This window comes from Chiloscyllium plagiosum, unplaced genomic scaffold (genome assembly GCF_037043375.1).
Source record: "Chiloscyllium plagiosum isolate Xiang-an unplaced genomic scaffold, Cpla_swu_hap1 HiC_scaffold_22, whole genome shotgun sequence".
Taxonomy (NCBI): Eukaryota; Metazoa; Chordata; class Chondrichthyes; order Orectolobiformes; family Hemiscylliidae; genus Chiloscyllium; species Chiloscyllium plagiosum.
This window is the reverse complement of record NW_028270160.1, coordinates 47778117-47799578: the sequence shown is the minus strand read 5'-3', so window position 1 is coordinate 47799578 and position 21462 is coordinate 47778117. Positions and strand designations below refer to the sequence as shown.

Below are 21462 nucleotides of genomic sequence, written 5' to 3'. Positions count from 1 at the left end.
CTGACACATAGGAGTGTTTGAGAAATTCCACCAGCATACCTTTGCTGTATTTTTTGGATTCAATGGAAGGACTATCAAACGAACACAAACATTTTTTTCCCTCTTGAGGCCAGCTCTACAAATATTCAGTCAAAACCTCTTCTCTGATTTCGGATAGATGGATTATGTGTCCAGATGGCTGCAAAGTATTTTCCCTACCAGAATCTGTTTTCTCACCTCTCAAACAGCCAGCAGTCCAGAAAAGGACAAAGAAAATGCAACTAAGATGCTGAAGTTTATCTTGAAGCACAGCAGACTGACATTAATGATTGGTATGTGTTTGTTACTAGTCATTCCAAATGGCAATAACTTGGCCATCAAGTTGTTTCATCCTTAATGAAGTAGAGTGGCAGCAGGGAAGGAAAAAGAAAGAAGCAAATTCTAGATTCCGCAATGTCCTTGCTGCACTTGCTCAAAGCGTTGAGAATTGGTCTGTTCAGTCACATAAAGACCCAAAGCGGAAATTTGCAACAAAGTCATCTTCGAATAGAGAGACAGCTGATTTTGATATGCTCCTACCATTTGTGGCATTGTATAAGGCTCCATGTTTACTTATTCAACTTTACAGAAAAGGATAAAGAAAATAATGTCAAATTATAACGTAGTTTCTTCTTCAAGCATAATACAGTAGCTTACGAACTTAATCCGTTCCGGGACCCGGTTCACGAACCGTAAAGTTCGCGAACTGAATCAATTTTTCCTATTGTTCAGATAGTGTAAGAATGCTTGAATGGCTGTTCACAGCACACGCGCCAAAGACAAACTGAATGAGATCACGCGGGGCCCGAGAGCTTTTGTGTTCAACAAGCGCGTAGCAAAGCAGAACAATGAAACCACGTGGTCACACGTGGACTTTTTGCATTGGTGCCTTCATTTGTACCTTGAATTTCGTACGTACGTTGAAGCAAAAGTTTACGTACAATCCTGTTCGTAAATCGATTTGTATGTGAACAGGGTCGTTCGTATGTCGAGGCGCTACTGTACTGTCAATTATTCAGTCCCAGACTAACAAGGCTTCCTTTTGGCAGATGGGAAGAAGAGGAAGTATGTATGTGGTCAGGATTGTGTCATCCTGATGTTGACTGCTTAAACTTATCACCAATTTGATGTAGTTGGTTGGCTTGGTTATAGCCTCACTGAGAAATGTGAGCCCATTATCATGTCTGATGACAACGGTTCAGTGAGCTATATGGCCAAATTTGTCTGAAATCAACTTGATAATTCAGTGTGGATGCTTGCAGTTAGGCATTCTGGCCCTTCCACACATCCCCAGTCAGTCTGCCTTCTTTAACCGGACAGTCTTCATGCTTGGCCACTGTCTTTGACCTGGGTTCATTATATTCCAGCTCACCTCCCTTGATTACCTTCCTATTCTATGCAGCTTTGAATATTGCTAACTGATCTTAACTGTGGCATGGCATAGATCAACACTCCCAAAGAGGATAAATCAGTAGCTGGTAGCTGAAAACCCAAATTAGTCACTTGCACAGAACTTAATCAGGAAGGTGAACTTAATTCTTGCAAGCTGGCCTTTGAATGGGCATTCATGAGATGCAAAAGCATGTGAAAGGAGGTCTTGACATTTGCCGTTGGGAAATTTGATTTGCTGTAAACGTATGGAGAGCTTAATTGGGTAAGATCATTCATCACTGAGATTCTAAATCTTAGCTATTGCCCAATTAAAGTCCCCCACATGCCTTCCTTCCTCCTAGGACAGAAATTCTGACAGAAATCTTTACAAGACAAATAGGTGCTAAGACAGTCAGACAGGTAACATTGGCTGGTCCACCTAAACTGTCCTGTCTATGTTCTGTAGTCTCCTGAGAAAAGCAAAACAACAGATCAAAGTGCAAAGCAAAATAGAAAAATGAGTTTGGAAATGTATTTTTAGTATTTGTAGGCATTCAAAACTCATAAACTGAAGATTAGAAGGGTATGATGCACGAAAACAAAACATCTAATTAATCTAATCTTTTTAGGTTGGGTAACTTATATGCATAATCCATGGTCTTCCAACCTAGCAAAAAAAATTGTCAGTGTCCAAAAGTGTAATCTCCTTATTTATTATTTTATGAACCTCAAATGTGAATCTGTTGTTCTCTATAGCACATATATTAAGAATCTTTAAGGCTATTTGGCTAGCTAAGGTATCTTTAAACAGGGAATTGTTCTTGAGTCTATTCACTGCGTCTTTTTGGTAGCCTTGATATCATGCATGGTGCAAGAGCACCAGAACTGGACACAGTATTTTAAATTAAGCTGGTGAGTGTTATTGTCCTTGACTGCTTTGACTGCATATGACATTAAAAAGCCCCAACAAAGCTGAAGTCAATGGGAATGGGGATAAACTCCCCATTGGGATGAGTCATGCATAGCACAAAGGAAAAGGGTATGGTTGTAGGAGGTCAGTCATCTCACCTCCAGGAGATTACAGCAGCCAATTCCTCAGGGAAGTGACCTGGGTCCAGCAGTCTTCAACTGCTCCAATCAGTGACCTTTCCTCCACCATAAGACCAGAAATGGAGTTGTTCGCTGATGATAGCATAGTGTTCACTTGTGACTCCTCAGAAATTGAAGCAATTCATGTCTGTATGCACTAAGATATAGATAACATTCAGTGGTAACTTTCATTCATGCCATACATGTGCTAGTCAAGGAATCATCTCAAACAAGAGAAAATCCATCCATCCTGTCACTCACTGCCATTATGATCATTGAATTCCCCACGATCAACATCCTGGGAATAAAGTTGGTCAGAAGATGAATCCTGTGACTACAAGAGCAGGTCAAAAATTCGACAGTGAATAACTTCTTCTTTTGATTCTCTGAAGTCTATCCATTATCTACAAGGCATTTATCAGGAATATCATGGACTACTTCCCCTTGTCATAACAAGTACAGCTCCAATAGCAGTCAGAAAACTCAACACCATCCAGGACAAAGCAGCCTGTTTGAGTGGCACTCCATCCACTACTTAATATCCAATCACTCCACCAGTGTATGCATATCATACACAATATGCAGCAACCTGTCAAGTTTCTTTTGACAAAATCTTCCAAACATGTGACCTCGATCAGGTAGATAGAATGGTATGGAAGCAAATACATAGAAACACCATCATTCACCAGTTTCTCTTCAAGTGACATACCATTCTCACTTGAAATTATATTGCCATTCCTTCAGTGTTGTTAGAGTAAATTTCATGGTACTCAGTTTCTGATAGCACTGTATGTGCACATTCTGGATTGCAGTGGATTAAGAAGGCAGCTCACCACAACTTTGTAAAGAGCAATTGGAGATGAGTAACAAATGCTGGCTCATGAAGTACACAGCCTATGAAAGATTTATTTTATGATGCCTAAATCAGACTTTTTGCATGACAGAATAACCTGTTCCATGTAATAACAAATCTGTCTGCAAAAAGTGCTAAATAAGTGCTGTTTTCCTCCAGGTATACTAACATTTGAAGTGAGTCTCTTACTGCTTTACTGTATTTTAGCTGGGCATGGACTACTTTGCTGTGAAGCACATGCACATTGACTTGGTGCAAATAAAAAACGAGGCCACAGAAATTGAAGAAGACCAGTCAGTGGTAAAGCCTCTTCCTTGCCATTGTCCCGCCTCCCTTACCTAAAAATGATAATAGCTTTTAAATGTTGCTATACCAAAAGGTGGAAGGTCTGTCAATTGTTGTGCAGCTCAATGGTATCCAGTCAAAATAGAATTGTGTGGCCAGGCACTGTTCGGATATATGCCCAACAGAAACAGGAATTAGATCTATTGATTGATTGCTCCTTTTAACCGAATTACAGTGTATGAAACCTTATTAATTTTTGAGATTAATAACTGTGTAGTTATAGCATTATTTCTTGAGCCAATTATGATCTTTTCTTAATCTGGTTTCTCAAGGTTGGACAATACGCTCGAAGAAATTATATTTAAGCTGGTGCCTGGTCTTAAGGAAAGTAAGTGAACAGACTCATAAAACTCTTTATTGATCTTTCTAATGTTTAATAGACACAATTCCATTTTTAAAAACCACTAAATAACTAATAGTTAAAGATTATATACACAGCATGACGCAAGAAATATTTTGAAAATTAAATTTTGCACAATTATTAATTTAACCTTATTATTATTACACATATTTATAATCACAAACAATAGCCATTTCTAAGTAGTTGCGGAGACAATTGTTGGTTTAGATTTTATGTTTATATTTCTGATAAATAGCCCTGTGTCAGCCCCATTAATTATTTTCCAAGCAAATTTTAAAATCAGTATTTATTTGTCGCTTTCATTTGCTGTTAATGTACGTGCACGTACAGCATGCACAGGTATCTGACAGTGCCAGTCAGACTGGCAGAGGAACTCAGTCTCTCCAGAGAGAAGCACTTGGTCTTTGTTAAATTCTCCCTTGAAGGGACAGCTGAGCTTGGGAGTTGACTGTCTGAGGAGAAACTGATGTGAAATGCATGTTTTACACCATTCTTTGAGGCAAACATTCCAATATAGGCAATGCAGCCAACTGCAGCACTCCCTCCAAAAGTTGTTCTGTCAAAGATAATTTGTCAATTACAATAGTTCCTAAACAGATTGTGATTGAAATCTGTTGTTAGTGAAATATTAAAGCAAAGTTTGCTGCATTGAATTGAGACATGGTTGTTACTAAGCAGTGTATTATTTGCTTTTCGAATTACACTGCCTTCTACTTCAGAAATCAAAACCAGCATTCACTTAAAAATGAAAATATTGGAGCAGAGTTCACATTCTTAATTTCTTCTGTAAAAATTATTGATGTAATTGACAAAAAAGGCACTTCTTTGTGAAACTGGTTTAGTACCAACTTGGCATACTAAGGACCATTCATTCTTTCCTTGTTAACATTTTTAAAGAATTACTTTATGAATAAGTGAACAAGCAAAGTAGAAAGCAGCCCTTTGACCTTTACAATGTCTTTACTACTACTATGCCATCTTTCCAGTTTAAAACAAACCCAAAGGCTAGCTATCTAAAAAGGGGTGCAAATGAATACGAAGTCTTGATTAGATGATATTCAAGAAAAACATTGTGCAATGTTACAATACAAAACTTGAATTCATCACTACAGTCACAAAGAGTTGTTGCAGAATGGTGGAGCAAGATCAGAAGGATATTTTCCCATTGATGGGATGTGTGGATTGCTGACAAAGCTAGAATTTATTGCCCATTGAAAAAACTGGTAGTAAGCTGCCATCTTAATGCAGTCTATTTGGCATGGTGCTGTAAGGAAGGAAGCTGCAGGATTGTGATCCTGCACAGTAAAGGAATAGCAGTATAGGGCAGAGTTTATATGTCACTGCCAGACATGTTTTTGGAAGGGTCCACATAAAATAGAATGAATGCCCAACCAACAAGCTTCCCTGAACGCATCCGAGAACTAGTTCATGAAATTGGCAGCCTGCATGCCATATTAAACATATTATTAAAGATCAGTTGAGCTTCTTAAAATAATATGCTGCCCATGTTATAATATAGTTGGCATAGGCAGATAAGTGGGAGTAGACACCTATGTTTTTAATAGGAAAGAAGGATGGTACTCTCTGAGGGGTGCTTTTTGCAGTTTGGTTCAAAACTTCGCCCCACCCCCAGCCGTTCTATATATCTACTCTCCAAATCCACCCTACTCCCCTTTTCCACCACCTACCTTAAGTTGGCAAAACCCTCCCTGCCCAATACCTTGGATTTTCCTCTGTTGGGGGCCCTTTGGATTTTCTTTTTGAGACTGAGAGTGGTCCCAGCAGCATCTACTACCAAACTCTCGGTGTTGCTAGTTTTGTTGGAGCTGAAGATTTGCCAGCCAATGGATTTCTTTCCACTGAGGAGCTGAATACCCACCTTCCACCAGTTAAGCCCACCCACTGTATGCCATAGCTTGAGAGCAGACTATTGGATAGCAGGGGTGGTGAGCCATCAATCCAATCTAAAATATTCTGCCCATAGATCCAAGTTGGTATAATGCATGGCTTCAGGGTTATATTTCCTGCTGCTTACTGTAGAGAAAGAGAGGCAAGTTTGGGGAGGCAGGGGGCCAGGGTGAAATAGGAAGAAATGATTCTCAGTACAGTTCTCACTGAGTGAGTTGCATTCAAGATGCAGTTATATGTTAATTCCACACAAAAAGTGCAGTGTATATAGTTGAACATCTAATTGTGGAATCTATAAATATTAGTCTCTCCTATAAGTTTGTTTAGGAGATGAAGTTATAAGTACCTTCTTAAAAATAGCTGCAATAACCGTGCTGATACACTAAATGTGTTTACTTCCATTGTGCAAATTAACACTCAAATGTTATAAAATGGAAATTCTGAATTGTAAATGTTTGGTAAGTTGGTTAAAATAATAGGTGTGCATATTTTTTGGAACACATATTTTCAACACATGAAATTAAAACTGCAAGTTAAATTTACAGAGATTAAATTATTACACAAAGTGTAGTAGATACACCAGTGCCAGATGGGTATGTAAAATAGCAAGTAATTATTTCGCCAATATGCTTCAGGTTGTGTTAGGCAGAGCTGCCACTGGAAGTTTGTGTGCCTGCAAGCTGTTCATTTATTGGAGAACTGCATAATGGCTAGCTCACTCCAGCCCTAAAAAGTAACTGTGATACATTAATAAATGTGAAGTATCCTTTGATGTGTAAAAGCTTCACTGTGCCATTTTGATGCGCTTTACACATTCTCAAGTTGGATTATCAAAATATTTGTTGCTCTACCCTTTCTGTGACCATCTCAATACTTGTGAAGTGGGAACAGCAACATTAAAACAGTGTCCTGATTGCATGTCTTTCTTTCAACAATGTTAATGCATTGGGATGGCATGGAAACTTTGGAAGACAGCTGCTATGCACCCAGTACCTTACTTGGTGCAATTTATTCTACAAAAAGTAATTAGCTTGTTGAAAATGAAAACATCCCCTTAGTTCTTCTTATGATGTTTAACATTTAGTGATGTTTGCCAAAACAAAAGTCCTCATGAGATCTTACTTTTCCACCTGGAGATATACAATCAAGTGAAATCTTACCATGTTGGCTTTATAACTTTTTAACTTGTCAACAATTTTAGCAAATACTTATGTTCTTTTGGCCAGTGGAAAAGCGGCAAGAAGAAGAATTCTGGAAAAAAAATAAACCACAAGAGAATGGAGAAGGTATGTTAACAAAATTAACGTAAAGATCTTGTAGCCTTGGAATAGCTTGATTTATTTTCAAAGGATTGATAAATGTAGCCATTGGTAGAGAGGAAAAATTAAAGCCAGTATGATTCCAACTCTGTATTTCAGGAGCTTAAAATGTGTGAATTTTAACAAATTTCCACCCCACATTTCTTTGCTTAAAATTATCCATCTTTCTCAGCCTCTTAAGTTGTTCAGTGTCCCTTAGCTGAGGATACCATTCCCCATGTGCACCTTTCTGCTACTGAATATGAACTAGCCCAAGTGGTTAATGCAGACTTATTTGTCTTCCTAGTTTCCTTCCTCACTAATAAGAAATTTCTTATACAGTCAACAATTCCCACCTTTAAGAAAATAATGAGCAAGGACTTGAATATATGGACGATTTGGGTTGTAAGGATAGGCTGGGACTTTTTTCCTCTGGAACATAGGAAGTTAAGGGATGACCTTATAGAGATTTATAAAATCATGAGAGACTTGGATAAGGTGAATAGCAAAAGTCCTTTCCCTAGGATAGGAGAGTTCAAAACTAGAGGGCATAAGTTTAAAGTGAGTGGGGAAAGACTTAAAAGACACCTGAGGGACAATGTTTTTCACACAGAGAGTGGTGCCTACGTAGAATGAGCTGCCAGAGGAACTGGTAAAGGTAGGTACAGTTACAAAGTTTAAAAGACATTTGGATAGGTACATAAATAGGAAAGGTTTAGAGGGATGTGGGCAAATAGAACTAATTTAGTTTGAGAAACCTGGTCAGCATAGACAAGTTGGACTGAAGGATCTGTTTCTGTGCTGTATGACTCTCTGACTCAAAAACTACTGTGAAATTATTTTAGAAACAAGTCAATTGCATTCCAAGATCAAAGATCACAGAAGATTTCTTTCAGTAATATCTGTAGCACTTTGATTCAGCTAAATTGCCCACATTCAGGAATCCCTGGTGACATGCTGGATCTTACTGATAGTAGGAGAAAGTGAGGAACACAGATCAGAGTCAAAAGTGTATTGTTGGGAAAGAACAACTGGTCAGGCAGCATCTAAGGAGCAGGAGAATCGACGTTTCGGGCTTAAGCTGATTTACAAACCTGCCCTGGTCGACCCATTGTCTCAGCCTGCACCTGTCCCATTGAAATCATCTCTTCCTACCTCAACACCATCCTGTCCCTCTTAGTCTAGGAATTCCCTGCCTATGTTCATGACACCATCCACGCCCTTCACCTCCTCCAAGATTTTCGTTTCCCCAGCCCCCAATGCCTCATCTTCACCATGGACATCCAGTCCCTGTACACATCAATCCGGCAGGACAAAGGTCTCCAAGCCCTCCGTGTCTTCTTCTCATGCCGTCCCAACCAGTACCCTTCCACCAACATCCTCATCTGCCTGGCTGACTTGGTTCTCACCCTCAATAACTTCTCCTTCCAATCCTCCCACTTCCTCCAAACCAATGGGGTAGCCATGGGCACGCACATGGGACCCAGCTATGTCTGCCTGTTTGTCAGGTGCATGGAACAGTCCATCTTGTGCAGTTACACCTACAACACCCCAACCTGTTCCTTTGCTACATCGGCGACACCTTGTGCTCTCACAAGGAGGTTGAACAGTTCATCAACTTTACCAACACCTTCCACCCCGACCTCAAATTCACCTGGACCATCTCGGACACCTCCCTCTCCTTCCTGGACCTCTCCGGTGAACGACTAACCACCGACACCTACTACAAGTCCACCGACTCCCACAGCTACCTCGATTACACCTCCTCCCACCCTACCTCCTGTAAAAACACCATCTCTTATTCCAAATTCTTCTGCCTCCGCCGCGTCTGTCCCCAGGGTAACCAATTCCACCTCAGAAAGTCCCAGATGGCCTCCTCCTTCCAAGATCACAACTTCCCTTCCCATGTGGTTGACGATGCCCTCCAGTGCATCTCCTCCACTTCACGCACCACTGCCCTTGGGCTCCATCTCTCCCAATGAAACAAGGACAGAAGTCCCCTGGTCCTCACCTTCCATCCCACCAACCTCCGCATACACCCTACTCCACTTCTATCTCCAAATGGACCACACCACCAAAGATATATTTCCCTCTTCACCCCTGTCAGCATTCCAGAGAGACCATTCCCTCATCAGGTCCACACAACCCACTCTTGGCATCTTTCCCTGTCAGCGCAGGAAGTGCAAAACCTGTGCTCACACCAGTCCCCTCACCCCTGTCCAAGGTCCCAAGGGATCCTTCCACATCATCAGAAATTTACCTGTACCTCTACCAATGTTATCTACTGCATCCGTTGCACCCGATGTGGTCTCCTCTACATTGGGGCGACAGGATGTCCTCTTGCGGATCGTTTCAAAAAACATCTCTGGGACACCCACACTCACCAATCTCACCGCCCTGTGGCTGAACTCTTCTACTTTCCCTTCCACTCCGTCAAGGACATGCAGGTCCTGGGCCTTCTTCACCGCCAAACCGTTACCACCCAACGCCTGGAGGAAGAACGATTCATATTCTGCCTTGGGACCCTGCAGCCACAGAGGATAAATATGGATTTCAACAGATTCCTCATTTCCTCTCCCCCCACATTATCCCAATCTCAAGCCTCCAACTCAGCACTGCCCTCAAGACTTGTCCATCACTGCCCCTTCTGAGCTATCACCTTCTCCCTCACCTTCATCCACCTATCGCTTTTTCAGCTACCTTCCCCCCCCCCCCCCCCCCCACAACCCCAGCCCCCCTCCCATTTATCTCTCAGCCCCGGGCCCACAAGCCTCATTCCTGATGAAGGGCGAATGCCCGAAACATCGATTCTCCTGCTCCTTGGATGCTGCCTGACCTGCTGTGCTTTCCCAGCAACACACTCTTGACTCTTACTGATAGTAGTAGAGGGAAGCATTGATTTAAGTCTGATTAATTTTGCTAAGAGTTCTGCATCTGAATGGGAATAGCATTTATAACGAAGTAAGCAAACAGTACACATTGAAGTAAATAACTATGATCTGATGTCCATTACGAAGATGTAATTGGAAGATGATAAGACTTGGGTTCTGAATATTGAGGGGTATATGACATTGAAGAAAAATAGTAAGCTACTTAATGGTGGAGGGGTAGCACTGTTAATCAGGATTGCATTTGTGCAATAGTTAACAATCACCTTGGCTTTGGAGATTAGGATATAGATATGAGGTTAGGAGATTAAGATACAAGAGGAATAGTAGGGGAAAGAAATCACTAGTGAGAGTGATCTACAGCATCTTAACAGGAATCACAATATGGGACAAGGCTGACAGGAAAAAATATTGGCTTGTGCTAAAGGGACAGCAGTGGTTTCTATCTATATTGAAACTACCCAGATGTCAGGTTATATTAGACTTTGTATTGTGTTAAATGACAATTAATTAAAGATCCTAGAATAAAGGCAGACTTAGGTAGCAGCCACTGATTAAACTTCGCATCTTGTTTGAAAAGGAGAAGATTGTATCTAAGACTAGTTTAAATTAAATAAGGACAATCATATATTAATGAAAGCTATGGTAGCTGAATTAAAGTAATATACTTGGCCAGGAGATCGATCAGTAGGGACTCTGTAGCAGAGTATTTAAAGAGATTTTTCAGAATACTTGGAGTAAGTATATCTCTACTATAAAGAAGAATTCTATAGGTAGGACCCACCATCCATGGTTAAGTAAAGAAGTTAGGAAAAACATCAAACTTAAGGAAAAAGTATATAATTGCACAAAGATGAATGGCAGTTGGATGATATGGGATTCTGGATAAGTGGTGCTGGAAGAGCACAGCAATTCAGGCAGCATCCGACGAGCAGCAAAATCGACGTTTCGGGCAAAAGCCCTTCATCAGGAATAAAGGCAGAGAGCCTGAAGCGTGGAGAGATAAATGAGAGGAGGGTGGGGGTGGGGAGAAAGTAGCGTAGAGTACAATAGGTGTGGGGGAGGGGATGAAGGTGATAGGTCAGGGAGGAGAGGGTGGAGTGGATAGGTGGAAAAGGAGCTAGGCAGGTCGGACAAGTCCGGACAGGTCAAGGGGACAGTGCGGGCTGGAAGTTTGAAACTAGGATGAGGTGGGGGAAGGGGAAATGAGGAATCTGTTGAAGTCCACATTGATGCCCTGGGGTTGAAGTGTTCCGAGGTGGAAGATGAGGCGTTCTTCCTCCAGGCGAATGGTGGTGAGGGAGCGGCGGTGAAGGAGGCCCAGGACCTCCATGTCCTCGGCAGAGTGGGAGGGGGAGTTGAAATGTTGAGCCACGGGGCGGTTTGGTTGATTGGTGCGGGTGTCTCGGAGATGTTCCCTAAAGCGCTCTGCTAGGAGGCGCCCAGTCTCCCCAATGTAGAGGAGACCGCATCGGGAGCAACGGATACAATAAATGATATTAGTGGATGTGCAGGTAAAACTTTGATGGATGTGGAAGGCTCCTTTAGGGCCTTGGATAAAGGTGAGGGAGGAGGTGTGGGCACAGGTTTTACAGTTCCTGCGGTGGCAGGGGAAAGTGCCACGATGGGAGGGTGGGTCGTAGGGGGGCGTGGACCTGACCAGGTAGTCACGGAGGGAATGGTCTTTGCGGAAGGCGGAAAGGGGTAGGGAGGGAAATATATCCCTGGTGGTGGGGTCTGTTTGGAGGTGGCGGAAATGTCGGCGGATGATTTGGTTTATGCGAAGGTTGGTAGGGTGGAAGGTGAGCACCAGGGGCGTTCTGTCCTTGTTACGGTTGGAGGGGTGGGGTCTGAGGGCAGAGGGGCGGGATGTGGATGAGATGCATTGGAGGGCATCTTTAACCACGTGGGAAGGGAAATTGCGGTCTCTAAAGAAGGAGGCCATCTGGTGTGTTCTATGGTGGAACCGCTCCTCCTGGGAGCAGATACGGCGGAGGCGGAGGAATTGGGAATACGGGATGGCATTTTTGCAAGAGGTAGGGTGGGAAGAGGTGTAGTCCAGGTAGCTGTGGGAGTCGGTGGGTTTGTAAAAAATGTCAGTGTCAAGTCGGTCATCATTAATGGAGATGGAGAGGTCCAGGAAGGGGAGGGAGGTGTCAGAGATGGTCCAGGTAAATTTAAGGTCAGGATGGAATGTGTTGGTGAAGTTGATGAATTGCTCAACCTCCTCGCGGGAGCACGAGGTGGCGCCAATGCAGTCATCAATGTAGCGGAGGAAGAGGTGGGGAGTGGTGCCGGTGTAATTACGGAAGATCAACTGTTCTACGTAGCCAACAAAGAGACAGGCATAGCTGGGGCCCATACGTGTTTTTTTTGCCCATGGCTACCCCTTTGGTCTGGAGGAAGTGGGAGGATTCAAAGGAGAAATGTTGGATGATATGGTCAGGATATAAAAAACATCAGAGAATGAGTAAAAGGTTTATCAGGATGAAAAAATTAAGAAGAAGTTAGGAGGAATGTAAAAACAGATAGCAAGAGTTTCTATGGGTCGTTAGCAAGGAAAAGTGTAATTAATATGAGTACTGAAGATCTAGAGAGTGAGCATGGAGAGTTAATAGTAAGTTAGGAAATGATGGATGAAACGAGCAGATATTTTAATTATGTATTCATTATAGAGGATGTAAAAGTATTCCAGTAGTATGTGCAAATTGGGGTGGAAGGGAGAGAGGAACTTGGGGAAATTGCAAGGGAAGCAGTATTCAGCAAAATGAAGGAGCTGCCAGGCTGACAAGCATCAAACTCCAGATGGACTTCATCTACGGGCCTTAAAAGAAGTTGCTGATGAGGTTGTGGATGCATTGGTGTTAATTTTCCAAAATTCACTAGATACAGGTAAGGTTCAATCAGACTGGAACATAGCAAATGTAACCCCCCATTCATAATAGACAGAAAACAGGAAGCTCTAGGCCTGGTGGTTTGACATCTGTCATGAGGAAAATATTAAGATTGTTCATTAAAGAAATTGAAATGTACACTTAGAAAACCTCAAGGTAATCAGGAGCAATAAGAATGGTTTTGTCAAAAGGGAATCATGTTTAACCAATTTATTGGAGTTCTTTGAAGGAATAACATATAGAGGGTGGGAGAGGGGAGGGAGCTGTGCTATTAATTGGATTTCCAGAAGGCAGTTGGTGAGGTGCTACATCAAAGATTATTGCAGAAAATAAAAGCGCACGGTGTAGGGGTAGCATATTAATATGGATAGAAGATTGGTTGGTCAGCAGAAAAGAGAGTATGTCTAAAGGTCTTTGTCTAATTGGCAGGATCTGACAAGTATATTTGCTGTTTTCCAGTCTGATGGAACCTTAGCTATATCAAAGGAATTTTGGAAAATTAACACCAGTGCATCCACAACCTCATCAACAATGTCTTTTAAGACCTAGAGATGAAGTCCATCTGGAGTTTGATACTTGTCGGGGACCTTAACACTTTACAATGTATAGATGTGGGGAGAGAAGGCACAGTATCTAAATACTTAAATGACACTAAGATAAGTAAGGAGACATTTCATGAAAAAGAGAAAAGGAAATTGCAGATGGATATTACTAGGTTGATTGAGCAAAGGTCTGGCAGATATGATATAATGTGAGAAAGTAGAGGTTATTCACTTTGGCAGGAAGAACGAAATGACAGCATATTACTTAAAACAAAGAACAACTGCAGAATTCCAAAGTACAGAGGGAATTAGGTGTTCTTGTGCATAAAAGATTAGTGTGCCAATAACACATAATCAAGAAGGCTAATAGGATGATTTCCTTTATTACAAAAGGAATTGAGCATAAAATTAGAGATTTTATGCTTCAGTTATGTTGAGACCACATATCAAATGCTGTGAGCAATTTTGGGCTCCTATTTCAGGAAGGATTTAAATGCATTAAAGACAGTTCAGAGAAGATTGTCTGGATTGATATCTGGAATGTGCAAGTTGTCTTATGTTGGACAGACCTGACCGCTTTTTACTGGATTTTAGAAGAACGAGGAATGACCTAATTAAGATGTGTGAGATCCTGAACTACCTTGAAAAGATGGACTTGGGAAGGATGTTTCTTCTCATACATCAGTCCAGAACTAGAGGACGTTGTTATAAAATTAGGCATGATGTGGAGGTGCTGGTGTTGGACGGGGTGGACAAAGTCAGCAGTCACATGACATCAGGTTATAGTCCAATAGGTTTAGTTGGAAGCGCTAACTTTCAGAGTGCTGCTGCTTCATTGAGTGAAGTGTTAGGAGTTACCTTTTCAGATCAGAGATGAGGAAAATGTTTTTCTGTCAGAGGGTCATGCAGCTTTGAAATGTACTGCGTCAGAAGGCAGTGGAGGTCATGTTATTGAATATTCTTAACACGGAAGTGAATGGATTCTTGTTAGGCAAGGGGATCACTGGTTAATGAGATGTAGATGAGAATATGGTATTAGAAAGACAACCAGATTGGTCATGATCACATTGAATAGCTGAGCAGAACCTAGGGTCTGAATGGTCTCCAGTATTTCTGCTCCAATTTCATACATTCATAGGTATTTCTATTCATATTACTATTCAAATGAGGCATAGTAGGCTCATGGGAGGTCAGTTAGCTCAGTTGGTTGGGCGAATGGTTTCCAGTGCAGTGTGATTCCAGTTCCTGCATCAACTGAGGTTACCATAAAGGTCCCACCTTCTTAACCTCTCCCCTTGCCTGAAGCCTAATGACCCTCAGGTTAAACCATCACCAGTCATCTCTGTCCTGATGAGAGAGCAACCCTTTGATCCAAAATGACTATAGAAACTTCAGTAGGTTCATGGTGAATAGTGAAGGGACTTAAAAAGGAGAGGAAGAGAACATGGATAGAAAGTACAACATTTAAAAGGGATATACTTTTCTTAAGTTAGGGAGAGGATAAATTGGTGCTGGAAAAGCACAGCAGGTCAGGCAGCATCTGAGGAGCAGGAGAATCGATGTTTCAGACATAAGCCCTTCAGCAGGAATTGAAACGTTGATGCTCCTGCTGCTCGGATGCTGTCTGACCTGCTGTGCTTTTCCAGCACCACACTCTCAACTCTGATCTCCAGCATCTACAGTCCTTATTTTCTGCTAGAGGATAAATTGGGTTTTAATCAAGCTTGGCTGTTGGTGTTGGGAAATGTTTATACTGTGATCATCCATTCAAACACTTGATTAAATGTACCAAGTCTACTATAATGGCCAGGTGCAATGTAAAGCTTCTTATATTTAATTTTAGCACTGTGCTGTAGCTTTAATCTCAAGAGAAGATCCCTCTTTTTCCTGATGTTAATGTTTTCATGTTGCACATAATCTGTGTGATAAATCAAACTGAGGTTTTCAAATTAGTATTTGTTACTAAAGCTGTATTTTATATATGATATCCTGCAAATTCCTGAGGTTTAAATTTGAAGAATACTAGGGATGGAATTCTATAAAGATGAAACTTTATAAAGAATAATTAATTGCTTTGGAAATTTGTAAGCAATTAGGTGACCCTGATCATCTGCACAGACAATGTGTGTAATGTATCAGCAGCAATGAGTCATTTCATACAAACAATTTTAATGCAACATGAATTGCTATAATTTAACTTTCTATAAATTATTTTGTTCTAAACCATAAGCAAAGATTAACAAGCAGGAATGGACAAATCAACTAGTAATGCAATTTTCTTGCTATCTTATCTGTTTGCGGCTAATTAACTTTGATCACCAAGCTTTCGATCACATAGGGGTTTATGTCAATCATTGAATGTTTGACTGTCATCTTCCAAAATTTTACCATGGTTATAGATCATTTTGGAAAATAAAATATTACCCCTCAGAAAATTACCTATGATAGAATTGTTGTGATGACGTATTTATTGTACATATTTTTAAATAATTGTGTTTCTAAAAAGATAATGAAGGCCCCAAAGCCAAAAAAGCTAAAATAGATGAGGAAGAGGACCAAGAAGATCAAGATTATCATAGAAGTGATCCACAGATTGCCATTTGCCTAGACTGCCTTCGCAACAATGGCCAATCAGGGGATAATACTGTAAAGGTAACAAGACATTGTTTCTTTCATTTATGAATTTACTCTAAACGGGGTACTCTTAGTGAATGTTAAAACAATGTATAATGTATTAACATGTTTATTTTGATGTGCCTTTGAGGCTTGCAATAGAATTTATGTAGAGGTGATGATGGGGACAAATGTCACTGAGAATCTTGCCAGACGATAGTGGCTGTGACTGTCCATTCTAACAGTACAACACTGTTTTCATCTCCCTCTATTTCTAAAACTCTTCATGTAATGTAATAGTGATTTCAATGCTTGTTTTGCTTAGGAAGTGCTTACGAGAAATATTGGGTAGAATCTTGTGATGCTTCCCAAAGTAAGGCAGGGGAACTTAATTTTGCCCAAGACAGAAAATCAGATCCTAATCCTGGATGTGTGAAGAGCATCCCACCAAGGCCCAGCACCTTTCCCCCACGAGCCTATCCCCAGATTTCCTGTGGCTAATCCACATCCTAGACACTATGAGCAAATTACCATGGCCAATTTGACTAACCTTCACATGTTTGAACTGTGGGAGGAAAGTGGAGCATCCAGAGGAAACCCATACAGATATGGGGAGAATGTACAAACTCCACACAGACAACCACCCAAAGCTGGAATTGAACCCAGGTCCCTGGCACTGTGAGGCACTGAGTTACCATGCCGTCCTTATAATGAGTGGCATAATATTTCTGAACTTTAGAAGTGGGCTGACCTTCTCAACAGCAAATTTTAAGCACCCCTTTTGCACATATCTGCATGTGATTAAAAAGATCATCTCATCAGTCCATCATACTGAACTCAAAATGTCTCTTCACAGATTCTGCCAGACCTACTGAGTTTCTCCAGTGCTCCAGATTTCTAGTTTCTAGATTTCCAGTGTGATGGAGTGAGGATCTGGGTACATATCTGGTGGCCACTACATATTTTGTTGGATCTGACTCTCCAATCTTGCTTTTATTTTTATTTTCCCAAAATAGCGGTTAAAAACCTGTGCTATCTTTATGCCTTTAAAATGTCTTACTTTTCTTTACATACCGTTATGCCTAGATGCAGGTCCCCTACCCACAGCCGTGATACAGGCAGACTGCTGACTGCTGTACCATGTCACCCTTGATTACTTTAGTGAGAATCGGTTAATGGTCTGAGGCCTGGAATGCTCTGGCCTGCTGAGAGTCTTCTACACAAATGCAAGTTCCCCAAAATGCAGCCTCCATGGCCAAACTTGCTTAGATGCCAAACTGGGGTTACAGTTAGAAATGAGGTGGAGCAGCAGGGAACCTTTGGAGTGCCCAAGCAACAACTCTCTAGAGTACCTTGCTGGATTTCCTCTTTCCTGTTGGTGCATGATGGTATCTCCCTTATTCCTTACGGAGAAGGACCATTTGTAGGGAGGTCGAGGTGCCTGCACCCCCCCCCCAGCCTCTTACCTAGCCATTGCTACATGGCAGCCATGGCTGGTGTGATGGAGTGAGGGTCTGGGTACATATCTGGCAGCCTCTGTTGGGTCTGACTCTCCAGTGCAGTTACACCCTTTCCTTGGAGACAGCCAAGCACTTGCATGACAGAGCCTGAAGCAGAGAGAATTTGGACAGACTCCTCGACCTTTCACTTTAGTGTGTGCTTGCACTCTGGCATTTCTGTCAGATTTTTTTCCTGTCTTTGCATCCCCATCAGGCCTGTGATTCCTGAGGCTTGTCATCCATCCACATGAGAATTAGCAAGTGTCCCTTCTGCAACAAGTACCTGAATGTCAGGGACTTTGACTGTCACAGCTTCCATCAACCATGGGCATGTGTCTGCGATGCATTAATCAGATTGTGACTCCAAGCCGAATCTAGAATATGCACTCGCTGAGGTGAATATATCTGTGCTGACAGAGGAAAAATGTGAATGAAGTGATAATGGATCTTATAAGAATTCTAAATCACGGTCTTCAGAGATGGTGCTAAAGGTGGAGCCGACAATAGGCTGTCTCCTCTTTGTAGTCTTGGACATACTGCAGAGACCCGCAGTGAAGAACAAAAGCACTTTGGTGATGGTTATGCATATTTGCTTCTCTAAGTAATGTCTCAGGAATTAGTCCTGCATATCTGTTTATCAGCAACGGACTAGGGGCATCCTCCTGTTTATCCAGATCACGTGGGGTTGGTCAAGGTCCTCCTAGCATCTCAGCAGCCTCCTCCTTAAAGGAAGTGGGGCTCCCAATATTGTGTTCCCTCCGGTTGCGAATACTTTTGTCAAGAGGAACAGTGATGATATCTGTACTGAGCTCTACTATTTTCATCTGTCAGCTAAAGAAGATACGTTTAGTTGTCTGTTTTTTGTGTTGTTAGCTATTCCACCCAAATTACTAAGTCCTTTTTCTCAATATTAGCGATACAAGAAACAATTGACTGGAGAAAATAACTTTTCTACTTTGGAGGTTTCCCTGCAGACAGACAGAAGGATTGTGTGTCATCCCAATGAGTTCATAAACAGTTTGTGAGCATGCATACCCGTGGCAGTTCCTCAGCTCTCCATTTTAAATGCTTAACAATCACACAGTCCTGCAACTAAAAGAACATCTGTGTCTTAAATTAACAAAATCTTTGGTTATAGGCATGGTGCAGCATGGTGGTTCAGGTTAGCACTGCTGCCTCACAGTGACTGTCCGTGTGGAGTTTACACATTTTCCCTGTGTCTGTGTGGGTTTCCTCCAGGTGCTCCGGTTTCCTCCCACAGTCCAAAGATGCGCTGTTCAGGTGAATTGGCCATGCTAAATTGCCAATAGTGTTAGGTGCATTAGTCAGATTTAAATTTAGGGTGTGGGAATTGGTCTGGATGAGCTACTGTTCAGAGGGTTGGTGTTGACTTGTTGGGCCAAAGGGCCTATTCCCATACTGTAGGGAATCTAATCTAATCAGGCAAGCTTTTTAACACTCAACAAATTCAAATATTCTACTTTACATGTCAACAATGATTCCTAGAGTTTACTGTTTTTTTCATGATGCAGTAAATCCTGAAGCAACAGATTGAGACAGTGTATTATGGGTAGATTTTCCCTTTCATATTTTAAGTAACTAGAAAGTCAAGATACCAAATAGGAGCTGATATGATTGGTCAATCGGTCCAGGAAAGCTATGACACACTTTTGGAGCAGGTTGTACTTAAAGCCAGAAAAGCTGGAGAACTCATACAGTAATGTATTTTCCCGGTCTATTGCCATCCAGCATATCACATTGCACAATAAGAAGTATCTAGAAGACAATTAATTTTATTGCAGTACCTTCAATATAACACAATTACGTTTTACCACTGGTCACTGGTCGATTTTGTTTCTTTTCATGAATAGCCATAGTGAGCTTGTTTTATTTTCTGCTAAATATGGTTATCAGAATTTGAAGATTCAGTGTGTAAGAAACAGAAACTGCAATGCCCAGTATGATAGACCTTGGCTGCTCACAGGATTCTTTTTGTGTTGTCTCAACAGGGCTTAATGAAGAAATTTATTCGCTGCTCAACGAGAGTCACAGTGGGAACTATAAAAAAATTTCTGAGTTTGAAATTAAAACTTCCTAGCACTTGTGAGGTGAGACTGCAAAAGACCATAGGCTAAATGTCTAACTTTGTGAGCCTTTGCTCAGTCTGTATATGTACACAGTAGGGAAAAGAGTACCAGTGCAGTCCATTTAGTTTAGTTTAGTTATCCATTCATTCAATACGCACAGACACCTGATGTTCTGACTCTGTCTTGAAAATGTTATTCATCTCCTTAAAATAGAATTTTGTTTTACAGACATTTTGAGGCTGCATGTAAGGCTGAAGATAACAATCCTTATTTTGAATGATCAGACCAATGTGCCTGATGAGATCATGGTGCATACAGACACTAGTTGACACAACAGTCTAAGTATAAAGCAAAATATGCTTGAATATAAATTTGTTTTTTTAGGTGCCTCTCCCATACCTAATAAGATTGAAGTAACTGAATTATTGCTTAGTGGTGTTTTCTGATTCAACGAAGAAGATTGGAAGAGAATCCAATATCTGATTCAATCAGCATATCTGTCAGTCTTCATCAGTACTATTCTGAGTTATTCAATGGAATTATTCAAATATATGTATGGTTTTGTGCACAGCTATTTTTAAAGATGATCCTGCATTTACTTATCTTGGTAGCTGAGATTTACGAAACTGGTTTAAACTCATTTTAAAAGGAAACAATATTTTTTGATTTTTCTGCGTTTACGTTTCTCGTAACAAGTGATTTGACTCTTAATCTAGGATTATAATAGGAATATTTGAAGCACTTAAATGTAAAGGGTCACTGTCATCATTAGGAAATGATAAGCAAACATTTAATTGAGGAGAAACCAACCATTGCATCTTTCAACTGATAGAATGTGCAATTGCATTTAAAATGTGGGTGTTTTCCAGAGTCCAAAGTGCCAGCCCTCGTTAATGTGAAATAGGCCTTAATGTGAAGTAAGCCATTCTGGAGTGCACAAAACCCTTCCTCATCATAATTATTACAAGGGAGGCTGAGAAATAAAGATTCATGATAGCAACTGTGTGAACTTGCTGCATAGATGATATTGTTGACACACATTACTGGTATATTTATAACTTTGTAACCATTCAGGAATAGAGTAATGGCAATAAATAGAACAGAAAACATCACTTTAGATTTCATTTTCCTGTGATAATTAATAACAAAAGATCTTAGAAGAGGAAATAAAAACAGTTTGGGCTTGATTTCCCTTGTCCCTATCATACAGTTTCTGGGATATAGCAGAGAAAGTGGGACAAAGCTCCATGAATAAATCCCCATCCCTACATCTGTGCTTATGCTTGTTCTGCTTTCCCCCTCCCCTTCATCTCACCAGAATCCTTCAAAAAATAGACACAGATCATTTCTGCACCCAGAGATTGATTGAAATATAAACTCTGTTCTGCAAACAGTAATTTATGCTAAATCAATTTTAATTTTCGATCTGAGATTGATAGAATTGTGTTATACAAAGATATTTAGAGGTTCTGGGCAAAGACGGGTTCATGGAGTTGGGTCACAGATCTGCCAAGATCTCAGTGAATGTGAGAATAAATTCTAGGGACTATATGACATACCCTTGTTCTTCTCTTTCTATGCAATATTAACCAAATGCCCACTCTTTAAATGCCACTGCTGCAGTTAAGTGATAGAGAGATATGACTCAAGACTGGTCAAGCGACAACTTGATGTAGTTATATTCACCAAGTCATCC

The 21462-nt window shown here is 41.0% G+C and overlaps 1 protein-coding gene across 1 annotated transcript in view; it reads left to right on the top strand.

The window, feature by feature from the left end:
* The window catches only part of pcgf5b (polycomb group ring finger 5b), a 182903-nt gene that overhangs the window by 120722 nt on the left and 40719 nt on the right, over positions 1–21462 (top strand). Inside the window, 4 exon segments of the mRNA XM_087999271.1 lie at positions 3949–4004; positions 7172–7231; positions 16074–16219; positions 19689–19787. Coding sequence (XP_087855397.1) covers positions 3949–4004; positions 7172–7231; positions 16074–16219; positions 19689–19787 — 361 coding nt within the window.